Here is a 20,790-nt window from a genome sequence, read left to right as displayed (position 1 = left end):
GGCTGCGTACTATTTTATTCTTTTGTGTGCGACACTGACAAATGGGGCCGGTTCCATATCAGCGAAGTTATAACAGCAGAGACCGTGCACCGGCAGAATAGACGGAAATGGACTAAAATGTTCCGCTAGCAAAAGTTTGTGTACTACTTTTATGGGGTTTTTTAATTCTTGTATGAACTTGTTCCCACCAGGACAAGTTTATGTACTAGAAGTGGTATTAACTCAAAAACTAGTTGGACCAATGGAGGAGTCACATACCAAGGAACAATCTCCCCAAGCAGTTTTGTGAGAGGTGCTTTGAGCAAGGAGATCGAAAATGGCAGCAAAGTGAGCTAGAACTCGTGCTTGAGCTGGATATTCGTGTTTGTGGGATGAAGATGAAGTGTGTGGATGAAAGGATAAGTGGAGGAGGGCCATCGTGGTCCCACGAGGCAGGGGCACGCCCAGGGGGGTAGGGCGCGCCCTCCACCCTCATGGGCACGTGGTTGGCCCCCCTGCTGTGTTCTCAGTGCCAAATATTCTCAAATATTCTAGAAAAAATCATATTTAAATTTCAGGGCATTTGGAGAACTTTTATTTTTAAGGTATTTTTATATTGCATGGATAATCAGATAACAGACAGAAAAATATTTATTTTCATTTTATTTAATATAAATAACAGAAAGTAAAAGGAGGGTACAGAAGGTTGTGCCTTCTAGTTTCATCCATCTCATGATCATCAAAAGGAATCCTCTAACAAGGTTGATCAAGTCTTGTTAACGAACTCATTCCGAATAACATGTAACCGGAGAAATTTCGAATAACACTATGTTACCTCAACGGGGATATGCACATCCCCAATAATAAGAATATCATATTTCTTCTTGACAGTAGGAAGAGGAAATTCAAAACCTCCAAATATAATCGATGGAATTTTTCTAATGGAGTTGATACTATGAACTTGAGGTTGTTACCTCGGAAAGTGTACCATATGCTCATTACCATTAACATGAAAAGTGACATTGCCATTAGTGCAATCAATAACAGCCCCTACAGTATTCAAAAAAGGTCTTCCAAGAATAATAGACATACTATCGTCCTCGGGAATATCAAGAATAACAAAGTCCGTTAAAATAGTAACGTTTGCAACTACAAGAGGCACATCCTCACAAATACCGACAGGTATAGCAGTTGATTTATCAGCCATTTGCAAAGATATTTCAGTAGGTGTCAACTTATTCAAGTCAAGTCTACGATATAAAGAGAGAGGCATAACACTAACACCGGCTCCAAGATCACATAAAGCAGTTTTAACATAATTTCTTTTAATGGAGCATGGTATAGTGGGTACTCCTGGATCTCCAAGTTTCTTTGGTATTCCACCCTTAAAAGTATAATTAGCAAGCATGGTGGAAATTTCAGGTTCCGGTATCTTTCTTTTATTTGTAATAATATCTTTCATGTACTTAGCATAAGAATTGGTTTTGAGCATATCGGTTAATCGCATACGCAAAAAGATAGGTCTAATCATTTCAGCAAAGCGCTCAAAATCCTCATCATCCTTTTTCTTGGATGGTTTGGGAGGAAAAGGCATGGGTTTCTAAACCCAAGGCTCTCTTTCTTTACCATGTTTCCTAGCAACAAAATCTTTCCTATCATAACATTGATTCTTTGATTGTGGGTTATCAAGATCAACAACAGGTTCAGTTTCTATATCATTATCATTACTAGGTTGAGCATCATCATGAACATTATCATTAATATTACCACTAGTTTCAGGTTCATTACCAGATTGTGTTTCAGCATCAGAAATAGAAATATCATTTGGATTCTCAGGTGTTTCAACAATAGGATCACTAGAAGCATGCAAAGTCCTATCATTTTTCTTTTTCTTCTTTTTAGAAGAACTAGGTGCATCTTGTTGGGATCTACGGTAGGGCGCGTCGACTGTAAATTAAAATTTCTTACGCGCATAACAACCAAGAACGTGCTACGGGAGATGGATCACAGTTCGTTACCACTAGACGCGCAGTGCCGTGCAGCGGAAGAAGAGTTGGGGCAGCGCGTCCGCGTGGATCGTCTCCTCCTCGTCCGATCTCCCTCGCATAGCCGGTGGTCGGTTGCCACGTACAGGTTTGCCGGAGCGGCGCAAGTGCACCGCCTCTAACGGTATCCGCGCGTGCAGGAGGAACGTCGTGCGGCGGACTGCTAGGTCCGATCACACAACTGGCAGCGAGTGGAGGTGTCTATTCGCAACACATGCAAACCCTAGTGACAGCGCCGAAGCGATCAACTACTGAGTGTGCCGCACCTCCACTATATATATAGGCGTTCGTCACGGGCTCAACACTTGGGCCTCGCACGGACCCTAAAGCCCATAAGTCTACTCGGCCACAATCGGAATACAGTTCGGATCACATCCGACCAGTGTCCTCTGATCCGACCTCATAGGTTCCTTCCCTTAAGCGCGCGACCCCTTAGGTTCAAGTCAGCTTGGTCGCAGTTCGGATCACCTCCGAACTGCACGGTTGGTAGCGGCCTCTAGCAAGGCATGCCGAACACCAAGCAGACTATGAAGCTGGTTAGCGAACCTGTACATCACACTTCCATTCCTTTTGCCACACGATATATGTTGTCGAGCTCAAGGCGAGTCTGTCATCCTTGTGCTAGCCCGACCTCTTTCTCGTTCCAGTGATGCCGACCACAAACCGGATTATCTCATAATCCTTGTCGCATGGCCATGCTTATCCTGGTCGGATCACACGAGGGGCCCAGAGTATATCTCTCCTAATCGGAGGGGCAAATCCCATCTTGCTCGACCACGTCTCGCAGCATGGTTCTGGACAAACCTGAAACCTACCTTTATAACTACCCAGTTACGGAGTAGCGTTTGGTCGAACCAAAGCAAGTCTGTCACCATCCTAAGTACATGCATCAGCTCAGGTCTTAGGACATAGAACATATGTTGTACTAGAGACTCACAGATGACATATCGCTGCGTCTCATAGTTGGGTCTGTCCGACTTGGACCTTATCTCGACTCGGATCCGACTACGTCGAATCCAACCAGATCCTTCCAAGTCCATATTATCCGGTTAGCATCCAATGCTCCATGGCTAGTGATACCAAGCCATCGACCATGTCATATGCTAGTCTAGTTGGCTGCGCGTCCACACAGCCCTTTCGACTAGGGACCTTTTAGGATAGTCATCATACAATGCATAGTCCCACAAACAAGTCACGTACTTGCTGATACACATCATTGATAATGTCCAAGGACTATCTTTATTCATAAACACATAGGAAATATCATCATACATGATTGCCTCTAGGGCATATCTCCAACACATTTATATTATTTCTCTAAGAATCTTGCTCAATTCCCTTAGGGTGGCCTTCAGGATACAAAGGTTCCTGAGTCATTCTACCAGTTCTAGTAGCCACTCTAACAACATTATCATTATCTTTACTATTCAATTCATTGAGCAAATCATTTTGAGCTTTAAGTACTTGTTCTACTTGAGTGGTAACCATAGAAGCATGTTTACTAATAAGTTTAAGTTCACCTTTGACATTAGCCATATAATCACCCAAGTGTTCAAGCATATTTGAATTGTATTTCAATTGTCTACCAAAATAAGCATTAAAATCTTCTTGCTTAGCCATAAATTTATCAAACTCATCTAAGCATGGGCTAGCAAATTTAGTAAATGGGATTTCAACTTTATCATATCTGTAGAGAGAATTTACCTTTACTACCTGTGTCGGGTTATCAAGACCATGAGTTTCTTCAATAGGAGAAGGATTTGGATTATATGTTTCTTCAACAGGCGGTAAATTAAGACCATGTTTTTCTTCAATAGGAGGTAAATTCTTAACATCTTCAGCTTTAATACCCTTTTCTTTCATAGATTTCTTTGCCTCTTGCATATCTTCAGGACTGAGAAATAGAATACCCCTCTTCTTCGGAGTTGGTTTAGGAATAGGCTCAAGAATTGGCTCCGGAGGTGTCCAATTATTTTCATTTGTTAACATATTGTTCAATAGAATTTCAGCTTCATCCGGTGTTCTTTCCCTGAAAACAGAATCAGCACAACTATCCAGGTAATCTCTGGAGGCATCAGTTAGTCCATTATAAAAGATATCAAGTATTTAATTTTTCTTAAGAGGATGATCAGGCAAAGCATTAAGTAATTGGAGAAGCCTCCCCCAAGCTTGTGGGAGACTCTCTTCTTCAATTGCACAAAATTATATATATATATATATATCTTAAATCAGCTTGTTTCTTATGAGCAGGGAAATATTGAGCAAAGAAGTAATAAATCATATCCTGGGGACTACGCACACAACCAGGATCAAGAGAATTAAACCATATCTTAGCATCACCCTTTAATGAGAACGGAAATATTTTAAGGATATAAAAGTAACGAGTTCTCTCATCTTTAGTACACAGGGTAGCTATATCATTCAATTTAGTAAGATGTGCCACAACTGTTTCAGATTCATAACCATGAAAATGATCAGATTCAACTAAAGTAATTATATCACGATCAACAGAGAATTCATAATCCTTATCAGTAACACAGATAGGTGAAGTAGCAAAACCAGGGTCAGGTTTCATTCTAGCACTTAGAGATTGCTTACTCCATTTAGCTAATAACCTTTTAGTTCATTTCTATTTTCACAAGCCAAGATAGCGAAAGAAGCTTCTTGATCAAAAACATAACCCTTAGGAATAACAAGTGATTCTTCATCATCACTTTCATCAGTATCATCAGATTCAATATTTTCAATTTCTCTAGCTCTAGCAATTTGTTCATCAAGGAAATCACTAAGTGGCACAGTAGTATCAGACATAGAGGTAGTTTCATCATAAGTATCATGCATAGCAGAAGTGGCATCATCAATAACATGCGACATGTCAGAACGAATGGCAGAAGCAGGTGTAGGTGTCGCAAACTTACTCATAACAAAAGGTGAATCAAGTGCAGAGCTAGATGGCAGTTCCTTACCTCCCCTCGTAGTTGAGGGATAGATCTTGGTTTTTGGATCTCTCAAGTTCTTCATAATGATAAGCAGATATATATCCCAAGTGACTCAAAGAATAGAGCTATGCTCCCCGGCAACGGCGCCAGAAAATAGTCTTGATAACCCACAAGTATAGGGGATCGCAACAGTTTTCAAGGGTAGAGTATTCAACCCAAATTTGTTGATTCGACACAAGGGGAGCCAAAGAATATTCTCAAGCATTAGCAGCTGAGTTGTCAATTCAACCACACCTGGAAACTTAATATCTGCAGCAAAGTGTTTAGTAGCAAAGTAATATGATAGTAGTGGTAACGGTAGCAAAAGGTAACAGTAGTAAAAGTAATGTTTTTGGTATTTTGTAGTGATGATAGCAATAGCAACGGGAAAGTAAATAAGCGAAGAACAATATATGGAAAGCTCGTAGGCAATGGATCAGTGATGGAGAATTATGCCGGATGCGGTCATCATGTAACAGTCATAACCTAGGGTGACACAAAACTAGCTCTGGTTCATTGATATAATGTAGGCATGTATTCCGAATATAGTCATACGTGCTTATGGAAAAGAACTTGCATGACATCTTTTGTCCTACCCTCCCGTGGCAGCAGGGTCCTTACGGAAACTAAGGGATATTAAGGCCTCCTTTTAATAGAGTACCGGAACAAAGCATTAACACATAGTGAATACATGAACTCCTCAAACTACGGTCATCACCGGTAAGTATCCCGATTATTGTCACTTCGGGGTTAACGGATCATAACACATAATAGGTGACTATAGACTTGCAAGATAGGATCAAGAACACTCATAAATTGATGAAAACATAATAGGTTCAGATCTGAAATCATGGCACTCGGGCCCTACTGACAAGCATTAAGCATAGCAAAGTCATAGCAACATCAATCTCAGAACATAGTGGATACTAGGGATCAAATCCTAACAAAACTAACTCGATTACATGATAGATCCCATCCAACCCATCACCGTCCAGCAAGTCTACGATGGAATTACTCACGCACGGCGGTGAGCATCATGAAATTGGTGATGGAGGATGGTTGATGATGACGATGGCGACGGATTCCCCTCTTCGGAGCCCCGAACGGACTCCAGATCAGCCCTCCCGAGAGGTTTTAGGGCTTGGCGACGGCTCCGTATCGTAAAATGCGATGATTTCTTCTCTCTGATTTTTTTCTCCCCGAAACTCAATATATGGAGTTGGAGTTGGAGTCGGAGACGCAACAGGGGGCCCACGAGGTAGGGGGCGCGCCCTAGGGGGCAGGCGCGCCCCTCCACCCTCGTGGCAAGGTGGTGGGCCCCTGGCTTCATCTTTTGCAGGTATTTTTCTTATTTTCTAAAAAGTGGCTCCGTGAAGTTTCAGGTCATTCCGAGAACGTTTGCTCCTGCACATAAATAACACCATGGTAATTCTGCTAAAAACAGCGTCAGTCCGGGTTAGTTCCATTCAAATCATGCAAGTTAGAGTCCAAAACAAGGGCAACAGTGTTTGGAAAAGTAGATACGTTAGGGACGTATCATTTAGCGATTGCTAAGGCGCGATGTCTTGCACGTTTGTAGTCGGATCGTCAAAGTCGTCTCCACCAAATCGATAGTTATCATCTCATCGAAAGATCGGGACACCCTCGCCTCTATCAACCTCTGGAAGACATCGAGAGGCTCTTTGCAATCTGAGAAGCAGGAGGGTGGCCAGGTTTGCTTGTATCTCTTGACTGCATGCATTGAAAATGGAAGAACTATCTGAAGGCTTTACAAGGGAAATATCAGGGTCGTGTTAAGAAGCCCACCATAATTCTTGAAGCAGTTCCATCACAAAATCTTTGGATTTGGCACGCTTTCTTTGGCATTCCAGGTCGAACAATAACATCAATGTGCTGCAGTGATCATCGTTGTTCGCGAGGCTGATTGAAGGAAAAGCTCTTCCTTGCTACTATATTTTCAATGAGCATGAGTACAATATGGGATACTATCTGGTTGATTGTATCTACCCACCGTGGGCTACTTTTGTCAGTACCATCTCTAACCTAGTTGGCCAGAAAAAGGTTCATTTTTCCCAAACACAAGAAGCAGCTAGAAAGGATGCCGAGAGAGCATTTGGAGTTCTGCAAGTCCATTTTGCGATTGTTCGTGGACCTGCTAAACAATGGGACCCGGAGGCCTTGTGGGAGGTCATGACATGTTCTGTGATCATGCACAACATGTTCGTTGAGGATGAGGGTGGCGATGATGCCGCGGCACTAGAATTTAAGAACATGGGTGATCCTATCCAACTTCCAGACCAGAATCCGGCCATATCTAAAGAGTTTATTTAAATGCATCAACAAATTCGGCATTGACGAACTCGCGAGCAGCTGAACGAAAATCTGATTGAGTATCAATGGGCGGTTAAAGGGGAAAACAATGTTGGGATGTAATATTTGAACTTTTTAAATTTTGAAGTACTACTGCATGCGGCTACTTGAACGTATGTACCCTATGTATGCGGCTATTTGATCGTGTGCATTTAAAAAGATAAGGAAAACCGGGTGTATGCGGCTACGGTTGGACGGCGGCCTCTCGCATCCATGTCCGCGGACGGATGAGGGGAGGAAATTTACGGATTGCTATTGGATATGCCCTTAGGTGGCAGTGGTATTCCCAACCCATCAAAGTTCATGGCCTGGTGCTCACATTTATTCTTGAATTTATTTCAGTACTTTCAGCTATGCACATTTAGTGTGAGGAAAAATTCCCATTGACTACAAGGCGCCTTTAGTGACTTCCTCAATCTCAAGATAATATGCCGACTCGGTTTTTTGAAGGTGCTCATAGGAGTAAAATGTGTGTTATAATAAGAATAAGTGTATGCGTGCATATATAAGCGTCTATGTCGATACTGTGTTAAAAAAATTATATTTGCGAGTTTTATTTTTGCAAGGAATCTACGTTAGCCAAATGCTCTTAGATTTTTTTTGGCACTGTCATTATTGTTCCTGCATAATAACAAAATAAAAGATCACTTTCTGCAACAAACAATATTTCTTCCACTTTCCATCGAAAGGCGTGACCCTCGTAGCGAATCTGTTCAGGCTGTGCAGTGGATTCAAGCGAAACATGTCCTTATCCACGCAAACCACGAGCTAATTAACTAAACCAAACTCCTTGATTTTTTATTATTTATATGGTAACTATGCACTACGTAGCTCACTGCTCAGAGCATATACAGCTAGACGCCTCAAACCTGTCTTATACGTCCAAACAGACAATCCAGTTAGTGATCGATCACAAAAAGCCAACTCAGACGGAAGCTTCAAACGGGGCTCAAATGTCCAGGCTAACCCTCATATCCAGCCCAAATCTGAGATGGATATGTGGGCGTTCGTCACATTCGACCCGGTCCACGCTAACCCACCCAGCCCCATGTATATTCCTCTTCACCCACTTCCAGAACCAAACACTAGCCACTTTATTCCACTCCCATCCGCCATCGAAGCTCCTATCCGGCGCCCTCCGGACTGCTTCGGCATGGCAGCCAGCGGATCCGAGCCCAACACCTCCAGATCCGTCGAGTCTAAGCTCATCCCACGTGGCCCCGAGGAGGAGATGACCGTCCGCCTTGCGCTCCGCTGCCGCTCCCGTGAGGAGGCCGCCTGACGGCAGATCTCGGACTCCTTCTGTCGGGAATCCATTGCGTCCGCCCAAATGACGCATGGATCCGCCGTGGCATGTGGCATCGTTGCCTCATCGGAGGCGGTGCGGTCCGTCTGGTGTCCGAAAGCAGTGGCGGACGCGCCCCTCCGTTGGAGGGCTGAGCAGCATGACGCACCATGGGCGTCGTCTGACGCAAACATGGCACGACGTGCCCGCCGTGCGAGGCAGCAGTGGACGTTGGCGTGGCGAAGTCGCATTCTTCGGTGTCCCATGCTGTGCACCAGTCCGGGTGCTGCAACTGCATCATGGGGGTGTCGTCGGCTCACCCTAGGACGGGTCCATCATCGATCTGTCGTCCACTGACAGCGTCAGGGTTCCGGGCTCCGACGAGAAAGTGTAGAGCATGGGATACGGTGACACATTGAGTTTCGTGAGTCGGCTTCTGCCCCACGTCCTACTCTACTCGCCGACGAACGGACAAACACTCTGGGGAGCGCAGCCAGCCGCCGGACATGGGAGCGGCGGAGTTGGACGGGCTTCGCTTAAGATTAGGTTTGTGTTGCATGTAATAGTATGGATTTGAGGTTCCTAATTTAAGGTATCCGGTTGTGTAATGGGTTATTTGAGGCGTGATCGGTCACTGTCTGCGGACGCGCCCGGGTGCATCCATAGGTGTTTGAGGGGTCAGATTTGCCAAGTCTGGCTGTAGATGCTCTTAGTATGTGTATGATTGATAAATGTGATAAGAGCAAGTACAATAAGATGATGTAGGCGGGCTGTAAGACTTTAAATATATTTTTTATGAGATAAAGGCGAGAGAAGAAGAGAGAGAAGAGAAGCGAACTACTTATTAATAACCGGTTGTAGCATGTGCTCCTAGATTCTTTATGAGAGTGAGAGGTAGACCATGTATCAATAAAGTAGTACATATTTACACGTAATTATTGTACTTGCCGGCTATAAGCTCGACTATAGATGATGTGACAAGATCATATAGCCAGCAGTTTGATTATACTATTAACCATGCTCTAAAAGCAAGTCTAATAAAGCCTAATCAGTAGGCTACAAGACTTTTCATTCCATAAAATCTTATTTGGAAGACTGAGAAGAAATGATAGAGTCTGGAGTGGCCTCTTATTCTCTGCTATGGCACATGGATCGGGAAAAAGTAGTATGCATGTAGTTCACTTCCAATCTTATGCATTGTTCATGAAAATACTAAATACTCCCTCCAGTCCTTTTTACTCTGCATATTAGAATTCTTTGAAGTCGAAATTCACAAAATTTGACCGTACTTATATGAAAAAATATCAACATCTGACATGCTAAAATTATACAATATGAAACTTTAAATCATGACACATCTATTAATATTGATTTCAGATTATGAATGTTAGTACTTTTTTCTATAAAGTTGGTCAAACTTTATGAGGCTTGACTTCAGTCAAATTTTATGTGCGAACTAAAAAGGACCGGAGGGAGTACTTGGAGCCTATCTAAGAGCGAACCTATTCTATGAATATTTTTTCATAAAAACTTTACATGGCTTGGCATCTAATTGTAGCTTCTCTAACTTTCCTTCTTAATGTTAGAGGATCCAGTTCCCTCTCTATAGCCACCAACCGGCTACATTATTGACCATGCTCTAATCTATCATCTAACATGAGTTAAGCAATGATTATTGTAGAAACAAGGCAAGTAATAAGCGATGATAGGTTCGGAAACAGGAAAGTAGGCTTATTCCCCTTCCCTTTATCTCTCCTCCTTGGGAGTCGTTGAGGGTGCTCCGGCACCCCTCCCTTCCTCCTCCGATGGCCTCACTATTTGTGGCGCTATGTTGTTGTGGGGTTTCACTCCGGCGCTCTCTAGCGGTGTTTCAAGGCGCACGCCCCTTAGCTCAGTTATTTTCTATGGAGAAATATGTGATTGCAAGTGGTGGACCCGATGGGACCCCTAGTAAACTTGGCGTACGGCTGGATCGGGCTTATGATGGCCTTGTTCCTCACCTCTTTTAGGGTCATGGAGATGAAAGGGAAAACAATTGTGGATCTATGTTTGGCCAAATCAGATATGACGTTTTGTGGTGAACGCAAACTTGCTTAGAGGTTCTTCGTTAATCCTATATTGTTGCATCGGCATTCACCTTTGAATTTGAAGAACGGCTCAATATTATTCTCGGGGTGCTCTTTCCAAATCGAAAGGGAGGCCCTTTTTGCCCTCTGTTGGTAAGGTCGATGTCGAAGGCGATTATGTTTTCTAATTATTATTTTTAGGACGGTGCACAGTTAAGTCAACCAAGGTTGTCATAATTGTAATTCTGAATCGGATCAAAGCTCTGATGGTAGAATCACAAATTATACAATCTTAACTATCAGAATCATAAAAACGTAAATTCTACTAACCAAAATCGTAGAATCAAAAAAGTTAGTATGGATTGTAAAGTCGTAAAATCATATAATAGAATAGCAATTCTGATAACCTGCCCAATTGCCCATGACAAAGAATCGCATGAGACCGGATGACAGAAACCTTTTTCGACCGTTGTCAACCACAAAGGATGGCTTGCACCATGGGATAGACCAAATAAAGAAAAAGAAGAATACATACATGGCCGCTAATGCGCAATGGCCTCGCTGTTGGGGGTGAGCTTCGTCGTCGACAGATCAAGGCGGGTGTGTATTGCGCCACATGTGGTAGGGAGAGACATTATATCACAGGTTTTGGGCAATGTCCTCACTCGATACCTTTTTGGAGATATTTGTGCTCGGAATTGGGAGCTCCGGGGATGGTGCCACCTGTTTCAGCAGGCTCTCAGAGTGAGATGGATGATGCCATGATCCGCAGAAGCCACGGAGGAAGAGGTCGATGATAATCCAGGGTTTATACGCTCTTTGGCTAGCAAGGAATGACACGAGGTAAGCTGGAATCGGCAATCAGCTAACGGGGCTGCTGAGGTAAGAATCACTAAGGTTGTATCCCAAATATCCAAAGAATGTATCATAGGAATGTTTCGGCTGATATCCAAAGAAGGTGATGTTTCTCGATAAAATTACGGCATTTCTACAAATTTCTCATTCCCATTCCGATTAGTTACTAATACTACAATTGTAATTATAGACAGGGAAAGAGTATCATTCGGTCGACACACTCGAAATTGTCACCAGCCTAACCGATCAGACAAAAGAGAAAAATAGTAAGGACAACAGTAACACTTCATGCAGAGTAAAATAACTCAGAACCAGGCTTGTCAAATCGATAAACAAGATACGTTTGGTTCACAAAAAACGAAGCAGCCTCAAGAGTTCACTTCTGCCCGGTGGTCACTAACCAAGCAAAACCGACACACATAAGTTTAATTTTAGAACCGACAGCCAAAAGATTCTGAAGCAACGAAAGCTCTACACCACTAAGTTTCTAAGGAAAGTTTGAATCATTTCCGAGTTCCACAAGGCAATCTCAACATTTCTGCAACAAAAGTTATGCGGGTGAGGCTGAGCGCTTAGTCTTCCTCCTCCTCGCCGTCATCACCACCACCACCTGAGGCCTTCTTCTGGTTCTTCCGCTTCACTCTTCCAGGTTGGCCACCACCCAGGGGGCTGGTGAGAGAGAAGTCAACGTGCTTCTCAGTGTCCACCCTCACCATGAAAGAAGGAATGTTGACAAGCTGCTTTCCAACCCTGTGAAGGAACATATACAACAGTAAGATCATCAAAGGATAAAAACAGCACTAAAGAAACAACAAGTGCTGATCATTATATATGATAAGTCTCACATCTACAGTAAAGACAACACTAGAGTGATGAAAATGTTCAAAGTACAACAAGGAAATTATGTTGTTCAAACCTTGAAGACAAGTGAGCTAGAAGTTTAACAACAAATGGAAATTCAGAAAACCAATAAACAAAATTTAGGCCAAGGTTACCCAGACATGTTCATTCACAAAAGCCAACTGTTCAGCGAAGAAAATGAAAAGGCTGGTAGACAAAGACCAAGAAGAAAACAGCATATATCAATCAAAATAAAGAGGTTTGCAGCAAAATAGGGCACTCAGAATGAAAAGGACATAAAGAGTCATTGGTCTTCCAACCTCGGTAGAGATATATTAACTCCTCATTGTGCCATAAAAAACATGCACTGTTAGATATTTTTACATAACTACAAAAGAGTTAATATGAAAAATTAACTCCCTAAGCATTTATCAATCAACTCAAAATAAGATTGCCCAAAAAAGGATCTATTAGCATATAAACCATGGAAGACTTGACCTACAACCTTCATAAATTTGAATAGAGATTCTGAAACTAAGAATTTCAGATTGAAATAATTTTCCAGAATAAGATTGCAAAGCTGCAAAAGCAAAGACATCAGAGAATATTTGATTGCAACATTACACACAAAGTGTCTCAGACGACCGTCGTGAGTGACATAAGTTTCTCATCATATGTCCTGTATCCTTCAATCAGTACAGATTGACCAGCCAAAAATGTACAAATATTGGCAAAATAACTGGAAACAAACTGCCTAACATAAACCAACAGAAATAGGCAACCTCACAACTAACCAAGCATGATCTAAATCACCATCTTGAGGTCTGACACTACTACAGTTTACAAGGATCGGTTCTAGACTGATGAATATCATTAAACAAAAACAAGGAAAATCATGTTGTTCAAACCTTTAAGAGCAACATGGGATTTACAAGTTCAGATAAACAAATGGTAATTCAGAAAACTAAAAAAACCTATCTTAAGCCAAGGTTACCCAGGCATGTAATTCACTTAATAGATTTGAATAGGCATTATGAAACTCAGAAACTTTTAGATTGCATTATTTTTCCAGATTAAGATTGCAAAACTCAATTAAACAAGGACATGATTACAGCAAGACAAGCAACTATACAACAAAAAACAGGGTCACACAAAATGATCCATCACAGATAGCATACCCCAGACTTCAAGAACAAGGGACATCAGAGAAAATATGATTGCAACATTATACACAAAGTATCTTAGACGACCGTCATGAGTTTGGATACAGTTTCTCATCATATGCCCCATCCAAAATGAAAAGGCACAAGTCATGTGTAATACAATCAGTATAGATCCACAAGCCAAAAAAATGCATAATAATATCAGCCACAAATATAGAAAACTATCATCTAAATTACCAAACTGCATCCAAACAAACTTATGCATATGATCTATGATGATATTATAGTGAAGCACAAAACTGTTGGCTACAACAACATAGGTACATATCTCATTGTGGATAAATGATTCCCAGGTGAGTGCTGAATGATATTGCATGACAGGATAAACTAGTAGCCCTGTAAATTTCAACATGCATGAAGAGATGGGTGAGTGTGGATGGCTAACCTGATGTGGCGCTGTCTGATAAGGACACGAGCATGATGGATTGACTTGGCCATGCCATTCTTGAAGACGATGGTCTGGAGACGGCGCTGGAGGAAGTTGTCAACAGTGAGGGCAAGCACATAATCAAGCTTGTTCTGTTCCTCAGTGAGAAGACCGTAGCGGTTCATGCGGCGGAGGAGCGCTGCACCCTCAAAGATACGGCGGGGGTTCTTCTCATCCAGGGTGAGCAGCTCCCTGGCAGCATTTCGGATGCGGCTGAGGGCGTACTGCACACGGTAGAGCTCACGCTTGGCCCGCAGACCGTACTCCCCAACCAGCTTCAGCTCAGCGTCAAGACGCTCCTTCTCATACGGACGCCTTGGCTTCTTGAAGGTCTTCCCATCTGCACCACAACAAAATAGTATGATACTTGTAGAACCCAACAAGAACAATCAGATACAACACAAGCACGTAAAATATCGTGCGGAAATGACATGGCTTAAACACGTAAACGTTAAGCAGGAGACGAACACTATGTATTAAAAGCACAAGTCGTGCATCTCACATCAAATTCTAAACTACACGTCCTGGAAGCCGCATTAGACTAAACCGAGTGAAGTGTCACAAGATAACAGAAATCTCAAGTTTGAGAAAATATATTTCAATTAGTTATCAGATCATAACCAAAATCTCTCGTTTTACAACCAAATCTGCTACGTACCAGGCTAGTCTACAAATCTGCTTCGCCACAGGGCACAGAGCGTCTACTTCATCCGATCAAAACCAGAAACGGGGACGAAACTAAGCATTTGCGATCCTATAACAGACACTGCCTCATGAAACTAGCGAATCAAGTTTGGATCGGCCCAGAGAGAGTGACGCCGTTCAGCATATGCAGCGCACATTACGACGACACGGGGGGGTGCGTGGAGGGGGGCTTACAGTTGCGGTAGAAGTTGACGTGCACCATGGCTGCCGCCTCCGCAGGATCGCTCGGGTCGTCGAGCTGTGCGCCGCCGGTGCTGGGGTGAGGGGATCGGTGGAGAGTGGCGGCCGAGAGGACGAGGCGATATTATATAGGGGAGGGCTAAACCTAGTTCTGTCTGATGGGCCGGGCTTTGGAACTTTGGTATTTGGTCCTCTTTGCTTATGAAAGCCCTAGTGGGCCTTTAACGGCGAGGCAGACCCATGCGGCCCACCCCGCGTAATAAGGCCGTGAACTCGAAGCAGCGAACGGGGCGCACTCAGAAAAAAAAAACACGCCCGGCCGAGCCATGCCGCGGCCGTCGCCGGGGAAGCCGCTGGTCACCACGATCACGGCGCTGCTCAGGTCGGCGACGCGGCCGGCGCACCTGCTCCAGCTCCACGCAGCCATGCTCAAGGTCTCGCTCTTCCCGCACCACGCGCTCCCGACCGCCAGGCTGCTCGCCTCCCCGCTCGCGCCGCTGCCCTACGCGCTCTCCCTCTTCGCCGCCATTCCGTGCCCCACCCTCTTCCACCACACGGCCCTCCTCCGCGCGCTCTCCGCCTCGCCCTCCTTCTCCCCGGCCGCCTCCGCGTCCCTCGCCGTCCTCGCCTCCGCCCGCGCGCGCCTCCCCGCGCTGGACGAGTTCGCCTTCCAGCCGCTCGTCGCGCTCTGCGCCAAGAACTCCGGCGACGACGCGGCGGCCTCGCTCGGGCGGCAGGTCCATGCGCTCCTGCTGCGGTTCGGGTTCTCCGGCGTCGTGGGCCTGGGGAACGTGCTGTGCCACTTCTACTGCTGCATAGGGAGCATGGGGGACGCGCGGAGGATGTTCGATGAAATGCCTGAGAGGGACACCGTGTCGTGGAACACGATGATCGGGAGCTATGCCAGAGCCGGAGAGATCAGTGCGGCGGTGGAGGTGTTCAGGGCTATGATGTGCTGTGGTGTGGATGTCAGTCCGACGGCGGTGGTCGCCTTGGTTGCGTGCGGGTGGCGAGGGGAGTCAGTGCATGGGTTCAGCGTCAAGACAGGGTTCTGCAAGGATGTTAAGGTGGCGGCAGCAATGGAGGGGATGTATTCTAGGAAAGGGGATATTGGATGCGCAAAGAAGGTCTTCGAAGAGGCGACGAGGAGGGACTTGGTGCTGTATAATTGCATGGTGGATAGTTGCGCAAAGGCGGGGCAAATTGAGGAGGCAATGGGCTTGGTGGATAGGATGAGACAGGAGGGACTGAAACCAAACACAGGGACTCTTGTGGGTGTGCTCTCTGCGTGTGGAGCATCGGGGGCAATCGTACCCGGTCGTCACATCCATGAGCTTGCGCTGGAGCTTGGCCTTGAGCTTGACACTGCACTAGGAACATCGCTCGTGGATATGTACTTCAAGTGTGGGTACCCCAAGGAGGCGATTGCAGTCTTTTATGCAATGCGCGACAGGGATGTGATGGCATGGACTGCGATGATCATGGGGTTGGGGGTTAATGGGCAGTCAGATGCCGCGATATCCCTGTTTCACTCGATGCAGCAAGTCGGTGTCACTCCTAACGAGGTTACCTTTCTTGCGGTGCTCAATGCTTGTAGCCATGGCGGGTTAGTGTTTGAAGGGAAGAAGCACCTCGAGAGCATGGTCCGGAAATATGGTATGTCTCCTCACACCGAACACTATGGCTGCATCATCGATCTCCTCGGAAAGGCGGGGCGATTGGATGAAGCGTATGAGCTTATAAGAAGTTTGTCGTCCCATGGCGACGCTATGGGATGGAGAACTTTACTTGCAGCCTGCAGAGTTCATGGCAATGTCGAGCTGGGGAGGATGGTGCAGGCACGGTTGGACGCCATGGGCAATTACCATCCGTCTGATACCATTCTGCTGTCGAACGCATACGCAATGGAAGGCCGTTGGAATGAAATAGCACAGATCAGGGATTCACAAGGGCAGAAAATGGTCACGGACAGGAAAGAAGCGGGCTGCAGCTCCATTGATGTGTCTTCCTAAGATATCTAACCTTGCTGAACTGAAGCAGCGACCACCAATTGATCACAAGGTCGGACTGTCGATTCGAAAATATACTTATGCACAGGTGACTAACAACGGTATCATCATCTCGACTGATTTTTGCTGAAGAGCAATCCATACATGTGCAGTTATCAGATACAAGATTCAGGGGTAAAGCAGTTTTTATTATCACCTATTTAACCCGTTAAGATAAAGATTCGGAGACAGATTGGAGTTTACATGCACATCTGCGTATGTATCTGTTGCACAGAAACACACTCCACTCACACTACGGAAACTTCACAAACGGTGAAGCAAATTGTGTTATGTACTTAAACCTCCTCACTAGTGCCACTACTATATTGTTGCTCTTCTCCCATCCTTGGAAGGATTGGGAATTCGTTTACTGGTGACATCACCGCTGGTGTTGGGTACCGTGCCTGGGGCCGCGTCACACTATTGGAAATCCCCTGGTCTTGTGACAGTTCGCTGTCTTCAGTGGATGCAGATGAAGCTTCCGGGAAGAGCTGCAGCTCTCGTGGTGGGGCAGCATAGCATTGCTCAGTGATTACGGGATGCAGAGAAAGTGCTGTCGAGGTGATGACTGGTGAATGTGGCGAATGCTGTACTGGGAACACTCCGCTTGTGGGATAAGGTACTGCAACGGCTGATCTTGTAGTAGTATCCTGGCTCCAAATAGGGTTGCTCTGCAGACGCATTCTAAGCTTGTTCTGAAGCTCCAGGATTTCATTGCGAAGCATGCTGTTGTCATCACGCAGTTCATTTCTCTCCAACACAACCTGTTTCATATCATGAGGAAAGTAGGAAATGCATCAGTGATGAAGTGCTGAGGAAGTGTATTATCTGAGCAGTGATAATAGTGTAAATTACTCCCTCCATTTCTAAATATAAGCCTTTTTAGAATTTCAATACAGACTATGTACGTATATATATAGACGTATTTTAGAGTGTAGATTCACTCATTTTGCTCCGTATACATAGTCCGTGTTGGAATCTCTAAAAAGGCTTATATTTAGGAACAGAGGGAGTAGTTCTTATTTGTTCATAAATAATGTTACTGGGCATGAAGCCATAAATGTTAAAGGATGGGATTGGTTTCCTATTCTAAAGGAATCTCAGCACAAGAATATGTACTAACATTTTCATATCCATGATATAATAGACACAAATCATCAAATTGCTGAATAGAGTTGCTCTATTCAAAAGGTCTTACATAGTGAGATTCATTCTTCAGTGTGCTATTCTCCTTCCGAAGAGATTCCACTTGTGAAACTAAATCCTTCAGTATCCGTGTAGTGTCACCCAATACACATGCCTTCCCGTTGTTCTGCCTGTCTGGTTCTGAAAAGGAGATGTTTGCATTGTTTTAGAAAGTATTAATGCATATCCAAAAGGATGGGGCTGTAGATTTGATACAAACTAATCAGACACATGGGGAGAAAGTCGTGACATATATGCACTCAGATGTAAATTTGCCTTGCATAGTGAAAGGTCAAAACTCAGGCTATTGTGTGAATACAAGCTATTTGCTAGATGTTGAATCTGTGATCTTGCTTTATTATCCTAATAAAATCAGCCTAGCATTTGGATGACCCAAGAGCTCTACCAGCATGCTAAGTTTTACATAGAGATAACCACCCCACAAGCTCATATAAAGAAACTTCCAAACGTGGTAGTGGCACCAGAAATCATGTTGTTGCAGCTTGCTGCTTTGTACTAGTAAGATATATATACACATACCTAGCATGGCTCCCAGCTCATTAAAGAGGTCATTCTGCGTGCCTCGCTTCCGTTTCTCCCTCTCCGACTTATGGATTTTCTTTGGCACCTTCTCACACTTCCTGTTCACGACAGACCTGCACAATATTCAAACATCAGTGGAAGAACACAGTCAGGTGGTATCAGAATTGTACGGGGCAGTTTTATCTTTGCGGTGGTTCACCATGAAGTGGTAGGAGTTTTCAGGATCATAAGGCACCAACCACGGTGAGCGCTATTGCACACATCAAATTTGTAGCTCACGAAATCAGAAACACAAGAAGCCACACCGAATTACTTCTTCCGCGGCCACGTGATTACCAATGGAATGGATGCTACAACTTGCAAGCAGTTTATAATCTCAGAAACAATGATTGTTCAGGGCAAAAATCCAGTGCTTGGTTCCTCTACTTCAAGGTTGAATATGAAGTCATGTGGGTTTCAGTATTTCCATATCACTCGCCAAGACTTTATTGAAAAAGATGGTGCTCGAACCAATTCTACAGGGTAAAAATCGCTCTAGAATTCCTTTTGCTCTGGAATTCCATCTGCGGGCCAGTTCATTTTCTTGTTCCTCTCCCCGAGACTGAAAAAAAAATTACAGGCCCCAGAACTCACCCTTGGTCGTGCAGCCTCTCGGCGGGGGCATTCACCATGTCCCTGGGCACCATGCCGACCGGGAAGCTCGATCCGGTACCTCCCCTGCGACTGTAAAACCAAGCACGAGTTCCGTCAGTTCCTCCACACGGCCCGACCCAGCGCCAAAACGATCAATCACGACGATTACCTCCAATTGAAGCGGGGAAGGGCCGAGGATTTGGGGGCGCGAGGGGCTCGTCTACCTGTGGTTCTCCTCTCCGTGATCGCTCGAGGTGAAGGGGGGGAGGAAGAGGGGGAGAGACGGGGAGGGGAAGCTAAGTAGGGGGAGGACGACGGGCGGATCGTCCAACGGGGGGGAGAAGCCGGGGGCGGAGGGAGAAAGCGACCCGCCGTGTGATTGGGGACGTCGTGTAGCGTAGCCGAACCGTGGGGCGGGGAAAGGAGGATGGCGATGGGGCGGGGCGCGTGGACGGCACCGTTCGGCCGCGCGTGCTGCTGCGTGGACTTCGCACCTTGGCGCCGTGGCGGGCGAGGGCGAGGGCGCGGTGCCGTGGTGGGCACGAGCCTCCGGACCCAGCGGCGGGTGGGCGGCGTGGCGCCGCTGGCCCCGCGCCTAGTTTATCCGGTCCGACCTGGATCCCGCCACGGGCTCGCGCGTGCCCGGTGGCATCCGGCCTCGTGATCCCGTGCGAATTTTATATACCGAAGGTTAAAGAAAGAAAACAGAAAGGAATTACTACGAAAGTCCTAATCTACGCTCAAATGCTCTTGGCATGAACAGTAAAATCAAAAAAAATACAATTCTGATTTTTTTTTTGTGGGCAAACATCAATAAATGTTTCGAGTGCTTGCAAATTTTCATCGGCATATCACATTTGTGGAAGTCCCGACAAAAAAGATAAAATCAGTGCTTCAAAATGCTTTTGAAAATAGCATCTTCGGAGCATCAATTATTTTATTTTTTGCCATGACTTCCGCGGATGTAATTCCATGATAAAGCTTTGCAAGCACTTGAAATATTTTTTAATGTTTTTTTTACTGAACCCGAGCTAAGAAACTCCATGTTCTCCCTTGCCAACCATCCCAACCATTTCTCGATCTTTCAAATTTTGCATGACTCATCCGCATGTGCAATGCGATCGATTTTTGATGATATCATGCATCGTTGTGATCATGGCACGCGTGCGACCGCTTGTTGAATCAAGGGGTGCACACGGAATCACTGGAGCACGTTCGCTCGGTAGAATTACCATAAGAAATTTAGTATGACTTTCTTTCTGCAAGGGTAAAAGAATTTTATCCCAAAGCACTCAGATTACAGTCCGTTGAGACAAGATCTAGAATAAAAGGCGGTCCTCACTATAACCAACAAGCGGTACTGAGAGCCATGCAAGCCTAATTATCAAGACAGAGAGAAACTCTATTTTGTAGCGGGCTATCTTAACT

At 44.9% G+C, this 20,790-nt stretch overlaps 2 protein-coding genes and 3 non-coding genes across 5 annotated transcripts; all 5 read right to left on the bottom strand.

Annotated features, from left to right (window-relative positions):
• Window positions 1-11,874: 11,874 nt before the first annotated feature.
• On the bottom strand, window positions 11,875-15,105 carry LOC125536138 (40S ribosomal protein S9-2). The gene is made up of 3 exons (XM_048699282.1): window positions 14,948-15,105; window positions 14,027-14,408; window positions 11,875-12,328 (listed from the first exon to the last, which is right to left on the bottom strand). Exons 1-3 carry the CDS (start codon window positions 14,973-14,975, stop codon window positions 12,151-12,153), a joined length of 588 nt encoding a protein of 195 aa, XP_048555239.1. The 5' UTR covers window positions 14,976-15,105; the 3' UTR covers window positions 11,875-12,150.
• Window positions 12,692-12,774, bottom strand: LOC125541940. Its single transcript, XR_007297734.1, has one exon. It is a non-coding gene; the product is annotated as a small nucleolar RNA Z162 (small nucleolar RNA).
• LOC125541938 lies at window positions 13,011-13,099 on the bottom strand. Its single transcript, XR_007297732.1, has one exon. It is a non-coding gene; the product is annotated as a small nucleolar RNA Z161/Z228 (small nucleolar RNA).
• Window positions 13,616-13,706, bottom strand: LOC125541939. Its single transcript, XR_007297733.1, has one exon. It is a non-coding gene; the product is annotated as a small nucleolar RNA Z161/Z228 (small nucleolar RNA).
• Window positions 15,106-17,129: 2,024 nt separating the features above from the next.
• Window positions 17,130-19,692, bottom strand: LOC125536136 (transcription factor BHLH062-like). Its single transcript, XM_048699281.1, has 5 exons — window positions 19,532-19,692; window positions 19,363-19,452; window positions 18,727-18,842; window positions 18,200-18,327; window positions 17,130-17,765 (listed from the first exon to the last, which is right to left on the bottom strand). The coding sequence occupies exons 2-5, from the start codon at window positions 19,413-19,415 to the stop codon at window positions 17,298-17,300; spliced, it is 765 nt and encodes a 254-aa protein (XP_048555238.1). The 5' UTR covers window positions 19,416-19,452; window positions 19,532-19,692; the 3' UTR covers window positions 17,130-17,297.
• Between the last annotated feature and the right edge of the window lie 1,098 nt (window positions 19,693-20,790).

This window comes from Triticum urartu, chromosome 2 (genome assembly GCF_003073215.2).
Source record: "Triticum urartu cultivar G1812 chromosome 2, Tu2.1, whole genome shotgun sequence".
NCBI classification, from domain to species: Eukaryota; Viridiplantae; Streptophyta; class Magnoliopsida; order Poales; family Poaceae; genus Triticum; species Triticum urartu.
Note: the sequence above shows the minus strand (reverse complement) of the source record. Positions and strands in the feature narration are given on the sequence as shown.

What these genes read in the sequence shown, in the direction of transcription:
- LOC125536138 (XM_048699282.1), bottom strand. Translation starts at nt 14,975, where the DNA reads ATGGTGCACGTCAACTTCTACCGCAACT. An exon ending in CGTCAACTTCTACCGCAACT is followed by an intron (nt 14,409 to 14,947) that starts GTAAGCCCCCCT and finishes GTTGTGGTGCAG; the next exon opens with ATGGGAAGACCTTCAAGAAG. An exon ending in ATCAGACAGCGCCACATCAG is followed by an intron (nt 12,329 to 14,026) that starts GTTAGCCATCCA and finishes GTTCCTTCACAG; the next exon opens with GGTTGGAAAGCAGCTTGTCA.
- LOC125536136 (XM_048699281.1), bottom strand. Translation starts at nt 19,415, where the DNA reads ATGGTGCCCAGGGACATGGTGAATGCCCCCGCCGAGAGGCTGCACGAC. An exon ending in TGAGCTGGGAGCCATGCTAG is followed by an intron (nt 18,328 to 18,726) that starts GTATGTGTATAT and finishes TCTCCTTTTCAG; the next exon opens with AACCAGACAGGCAGAACAAC. An exon ending in TGAAGAATGAATCTCACTAT is followed by an intron (nt 17,766 to 18,199) that starts GTAAGACCTTTT and finishes GATATGAAACAG; the next exon opens with GTTGTGTTGGAGAGAAATGA.